At 38.1% G+C, this 6751-nt stretch overlaps 1 protein-coding gene across 1 annotated transcript in view; it reads left to right on the top strand.

Annotated features, from left to right (window-relative positions):
* The first annotated feature begins 328 nt into the window (after nt 1–328).
* SLC44A1 (solute carrier family 44 member 1) overlaps nt 329–6751 on the top strand; it is a 132275-nt gene continuing 125852 nt past the window's right edge. Inside the window, exons 1-2 of the mRNA XM_007447291.1 lie at nt 329–460; nt 2493–2557. Of these exons, the coding sequence (XP_007447353.1) occupies nt 329–460; nt 2493–2557 (197 nt within the window). The remainder of the gene's footprint in view (nt 461–2492; nt 2558–6751) is intronic.

Here is a 6751-nt window from a genome sequence, read left to right as displayed (position 1 = left end):
TTAGCTATGATATTTAGTTAAAAGGTTTTGGATAACTCATACATCAAAGTTAATTTCATGAAACCATAAACAAGTAGAAGAAAACAATATTTATCAAATAATTGAAGTTTAAAAGCAGTGAGAAAAGGTCTAAAGTCAAATTTATTTGGCTATGCAAAAACTTATTTCTCTATAAAAGAAAAACTCAAATTAAATGACAAACTGAGGCACAAGTAGTGGTGTACTGGTTAATGTTTAACAATCAGCTCTGCAAGGGAAGAAAGAAAATGCCCAGATTTGTCACATTTGCTGATTTCCACCGTATAAATACTCCCACCAGGCTACCAACATGAAGTCGGTGAGCAGGAGTTGGGAAGAGATGTGCTTTGCTGGTGCTCGGGAGCTGGTGAATGCCGGCTGCAGCAGACCGTACACAGACATGCCAGAGCGTGCTGAGAAACCACCTGGAGATCAGCCCCAGGCCAGAGCACGTTTCTGCTTGAAGCTGCCTTCCCCAGGAAGCACACAATAGAGACAGTTGGGAATAAACATCCACTGTATTGTACCGTGGAGGGTTTCTTGAGCTGGACTTGCACCAGCACGGGGTGCTGGACCTGCAAAGGATCTCTGGGGTGGAAAGATCCCAGTGGGGTGGTTGGGACCTACTCTAGAAGTAGCCCCTTTGGGGCCAGATCATACAATGGCGGAGGACTAAGGGGAGAGGTGTTACTAGCCAAATGCTTAGCAGAAAAAGAAGAGTTGGAGTAGAGCAGAGGGTTTTTTCCCCTTGATTTCTTCTTCTAAAGCCCGTGATACTCTTGGCAGTGGTGCATGTGTTTTTCTGTCTCTGCATATTTATATTCTCATCTCTGTTTTTTCTTCTCCCTTTGATACTGTTCAATTACTATGACAGTTTTCATAAGTGAAAGCACAAAAGCTTGTGTCTAGACAGTGATAAGGTGACCTAAGTAATATTTATAGTACACCAGCAGGCCACAGATGGGTCTCATTGTGGCCAAGGAGCCATGGTATTGTCGGGATTGGAAGCGGCAAAGTATGGAGCTTTGGAGTCCTATCTCATGTTGGATGGAGGGATTCTCTCAGGGGCTTGCACTTTTATTCCACAATGGATTACTAGCTGGGCATTTTGTAACCCAGTCTTAAATGTACCATCTTAGAATAGGTTGTTTCTTTGTGATCATATCTGTAGTTCTAATAGAAGATTGGTTTATTATAAGGTTGACTTTGTGTAAAGAAGCAGGATTTAACTGGATTTCAGAGAAGTGGATATCTACTGAAGATGGGAGCAGTGTTGTTAGAAGTTGTATAGTTGTTTGAAGCCTGTGATTGAGAATCATTGTTTTGGGCAGTACAGAAAGAACCAATTGACATAGAGATGGGAATAAAGGTGTGGAGAGAGAGGAAAAAAAAGTAGTTACTCTTAAGGTGTTAATAAATAATCTTAAGAGAAAAGTAGCTTTAACAACCACATAGAGGACTGACTGATGGGAAAGATAGTTTGCCAGAACTGGATACAAACCAGTTAAGATATAAATGACGTCTGCCTGAGCTTGAGACTTGGCTTTGGAGGTGGACAAAAATGGTTTCTTATGAGTGGGATATTTTAATGACTCATTGGGCATGGAGATTTACAGATGCTCATGTTTTCAGAGCATTTATTTATTCAAGGTTGGTCCATTAACATTCATTATTCTTGGTTGATTTTTTTTTTTTAAACAGCAAGTTTAGTATCTGTCATTTATAGGGCTATTAATTTGATGATTCAGTGTTCCTCCTCACTTATTTGGCTGTTTCTAGTCTTTGTGTGAGTTTTCTTTAATCACTTTGGGTCTTTAACTGGTTTTCATTAATTCTGCTTCTCCTGGAAACCTTTGCTGATTGTGAAACCATTGTATCTCAGGATTGGAAGGGACTGCAATAGTTTTCTAATCCAACAGTTAATTTAATGCTTGATTCCCCTGTATTGTTCTTTTCCATTTCAGACTTAAATAACTGATATCTTGATTTTGAGTAGCTGGATTTACCTAGAAGTAGGACTTGGGGGCTTCGTGACAGCATAGCATTAATAGACCCAGTAGTCATTTGGAGATAACCAATTGGCCATACTTTCAGGTGGCTGAGGGCCAGCTGGTTATCTGATGATGAAATATTGGCACCATCCAGTGGCTACTACTACAGGGTACTCTGACCTTTAATTTTAAACCCCCGGCTGGGGATGGGAATGTAGCTGGATTTAGGATCCAGACTCTAGGGCCAGGCTAAACCTAGGACTCATGCTCCTAGGGCTTTCTCCATGATTCTGATCTATTCATGCACAGGGAGAGGGTGTTGGTTGGTGGTAGGATAGAACCAGCCTCTTTTCTTTCAAAGTTAGTTGGCTAAGGCCAGTCTGCAGTTCAAGGAGCTGCCTATTTTTAAATTATGCTGAAATGCTGGGAAACATTCTCTAGAAGGATTCTAAATTATAGCTCTTTAATATTTTCTGCTTATAGAATTTGAATGCAGTGTCCTTGGTGTGGTTCAGGTTTTACCAGGCTGAACCTGGAAGCTTGGCCAAGTATTGTTTTTAGAATTCACCAAGCCCTGGGGCTTTGGAGGTTCAGAAACTTGATTTTGCTAGTATGTTAAGAGTAGATCCTTTTGTTAATAGTAGATTCATGTAAACCAAAGTCTTAAGACATGCAGATCGACTCAGGAGGCTAATTTATTAAACTGACATACAAACCAGAAGATTTTTGTCAGCTTAGCTAGTATTAAGGTAAAGCCAAATTATTATTTAAGAAGTATCATATTTATTCCTAATAGAAAAGTAGTGTGGTTATTAAAAAATCCAATCTACATATGGACATGTATCAGTAGAGTCCTTTCTGACCCCACCTCATGAGATAACAATTGTTCACAGCTTAGTCTATATATATTCTTGCAGACTCTCTGCATATACAATAACCTCTATTGCTCCACTGCTTTATTTTCTATAGCTCTGTAGTTATGTTATGCACACTGCTTGTCAACTTGTGGGAAGCCAGAGGACAGTGAGAAGGTTGCCTAACGTCATGGAATCAGATGAAGGGGAGCAGGCTGGATGACTAACGGCACAGCAGCTCAGTATCCTGAATTGTTTATTCAGCATTCTAGAGTCTGCTGCCCTGGTACCCCTTCCCCAAGACAGTTTGGAAGGGCAGTGTCAAAGTGTATCTTTTAGACCGTTATTTCTCAGTGTAACTGGCCAATTACAGATCGTGGCACCTAAGAGGTGCTAAATAAATAGTAGCTGTGTGTGTACCTTCCCTGTCTGGTCCCTTTTTTCTGACAAGTACATTCTTTCTGTAGCTGTGTTTATACCACAGTCTAGTTTTTGCCTTGGTGTGTGTGTTCTTTGGTCTCTTCAAAAGATGACTTTTCTCTCTCTACTTGGTCTATTTTACCTTTTATTTCAGTTTTCTGCAACCTTGTGTCTCTTCTCCCCTTATGCTACCTACAGAGGAATTGAACTATTACATGAAAATCAGCACTTTATCTAGTAATTCTTGTAACTTCTGATTTCTCAGAAAAATGTTTGCTTTCATCAGATTTCATTGTTACCCAGCTCTTTACCTTAGTTAAATTGTTCTGCTTTTATCTTGTCTACCTAATGGAACTGTATTAAAAGTGTTCGTATGGAGTCTATAATGAAATCAGTAGAACTCCATATGTGAGCGGCCAGAATGACCCCCTTTTCACATGATTTTTCTTATAACAACTTTATTGATGTAATTCATATACCATACAATTTACCCATCTAAAGTGTACTATTCAGTGGCTTTGAGTATGTTCACCGAGGTTTGATCATGACTACAGTCAATTTTAGAACATTTTCATCATCCCCCAAAGAAACCCCATAGCCATTAGCAGTCATTCCCCATTTCCCCTTAACTCCCATCCAATCCTAGGCAAACACTAATCTATTTTCTGTTTCTACAGATTTACCTATTCTGGACATTTCATATAAATAGCATTATATAATATGTCCACTTTGGCTTCTTTCACTTATAAAGTTTTCAAGGTTCATCCATGTTGTAGTATTGTATCACTACTTCATTCCTTTTTATCCCAAAATGTATATTCCATGCTATGGATCTACCACGTTGTATGTATCTGTTCATCAGTTGATGGGCATTTGTATGTGCTTTCCTAATAGCAAAGTAGCCTTTTAAGTACTATTACTCTTGAAATCCAAACAAGTGTTATGCAAAATATAGATGGAAGTTACAGAGGCTAGGAGGAAACAACAGTTTGTTTCCACCTGTTAAACACCACTGCAGGTGTTTTCTTCAAATATCAACGTAATATTTGGACATTTGGAAATTATTTTTGAAATCAAAATACAAAATATGTTAATAATATCTTATTCTTGGTTATGTCCTATAATTTTCCTGTAAGAAGAAATATTAACCATGCAAAACATCAGTTTAGATAAAATAAGCCACAGAATTTACTATAGTATTTTTGCTGTGCATTTGACCCTTGAACGACATGGGTTTGAACTGTGTGGATCCACTTATTTGCAGATTTTTTTCAACAGTAAATACCACAGTTCTACATGATCCGCGGGTGGTTGAATTCTCAGATACAGAACCTCGGATAGGGATCCACATAACCTCAAATATGGATCCACGTAACCACAGATATGGGGGGGGGCTGACTATAAAGTTATATGCAGATTTTTGACTACATGGGGATGGGTGTCCCTAACCTTTGCATTGTTCAAGGGTCAACAATAATTCTTATGCCTCTCATTTTCCTCTTTTTCCTCCTCCCTTCCCATACCCATCTATCCACAGTGTCCATACAGGATATATATTTTTTTAATTTTTAAAAATCTTTAATTTTTTTTATTAACATGTAATTTACAATGTTGTCTTAATTTCTGCTGTACAGCAAAGTGACTCAGTTATACATATACGTATTCTTTTTTATATTCTTTTCCATTATGGTTTATCACAGGATACTGAATATGGTTCCCTGTGCTATACAGTAGGACTTTGTTGTTTATCCATTCTATAAGTAATAGTTTGCATCTGCTAATACCAAACTCCCAGTCCATTCCACCCCTCCCCACCCTTGGCAACCACAAATCTGTTCCTTATGTCCACACAAGATATGTTAACCATAGTAATAAGCAAGGCCAAGTGGGGTCATCATGGGCCTTAGGGCCCAGCTACCTGCTTCACATCCCTGCTTTTTTAGTGCTTATTGGCTGTATGACTTGGGCAATTTACTTAACACCTCTTTGTCTAGTTTCATCATCAGAAAACTGGGAATAATATAATAGGATCGACCTTACTGGCTTGTGAAAATTAAATGAGTTAATGTGGGTAAAGTGTCTGGCACATGGCTTATGCTCACTGATACTAGCTATAGTCTGCATTTAGTGTTACAGTCAGTAAGTACTCCAGATGAAACAGATTATTTTGGTAATCTTCTTAAGGTTGATCCATGACCTTTTTCTACCTTCAATAAACATACATTTTTGTCTGTCATTTCAGCAACCCTCACATGTGAACTCAAATGAATTGTTTATTTAGAGAAGGGAGGAGAGACAAGGTAAAACCTATAGATGAGGAAGGTAAATTAGCAAGAGGAGAATAGTGGAAAGGTGAAAGTAAACTAATGGTCTCTCGGAGTCCCAGCCTAGTTCTTCTCAGGTGGAACAATTATTTATTGAATGAATGGACTTTTTAAAATAATTTGGTTAACTGTGGTTTTAGGATTGATGTTTTCTTCAACTCCCTTTAAAAATTTATGATATAAGAAGTCATTTCAGTCGCTCTTATTGTGTTATCATTTGAAAGTTACTATTTGTTTCTTATGTTTACCTCGATTATCTATAAAAAACTGTGCACTCAATTTCTCCTGGTTGTATTTCCTTTACAACTCATTTTTCACTTTCCAAGCACACATTTTAGAATGTATACAATATGGGAGCAGTTTTAAAATGTTTGAGATGATTGTTTGCGAGAATTCACTTTTTAAGATGCTTCCGAGGGAGATTTTTCTCATAGCCCTTTGGGAAAGGATGTTAACAATGGTTTAGGACCTGGTCTAGCCAGCAGCTTTACTTTTTAATTTTTTTTAATTTTATTTATTTATTTTTATTTTAACATCTTTATTGGAGTATAATTGCTTTACAATGGTATGTTAGTTTCAGCTTCACAACAAAATGAATCAGTTATATATATATACATATGTTCCCATATCTCTTCCTGTTTGCGCCTCCCTCCCTCCCACCCTCCCTATCCCACGCCTCCAGACGGTCACAAAGCACCGAGCTGATCTCCCTGAGCTATGTGGCTGCTTCCCACTAGCTATCTACCTTACGTTTGGTAATGAATATATGTCCATGCCTCTCTCTCGCTTTCTCACAGTTTACCCTTCCGCCTCCCCATATCCTCAAGTCCATTCTCTAGTAAGTCTGTATCTTTATTCCTGTTTCACCCCTAGGTTCTTCATGACATTTTTTTTCTTAAATTCCATATATATGTGTTAGCATACGGTATTTGTCTCTCTCTTTCTGACTTACTTCACTCTGTATGACTGACTCTAGGTCTATCCATCTCATTACAAATAGCTCAATTTCGTTTCTTTTTATGGCTGAGTAATATTCCATTGTATATATGTGCCACATCTTCTTTATCCATTCATCCAATGATGGACACTTAGGTTGTTTCCTGGCTATTGTAAATAGAGCTGCAATGAACATTTTGGTACATGA

This window comes from Lipotes vexillifer, unplaced genomic scaffold (genome assembly GCF_000442215.2).
Source record: "Lipotes vexillifer unplaced genomic scaffold, Lipotes_vexillifer_v1.1 scaffold1035, whole genome shotgun sequence".
Lineage (NCBI taxonomy): Eukaryota > Metazoa > Chordata > Mammalia > Artiodactyla > Lipotidae > Lipotes > Lipotes vexillifer.
The sequence above is the reverse complement of the archived record's forward strand: the minus strand, read 5'-3'. Positions and strand labels throughout refer to the sequence as shown.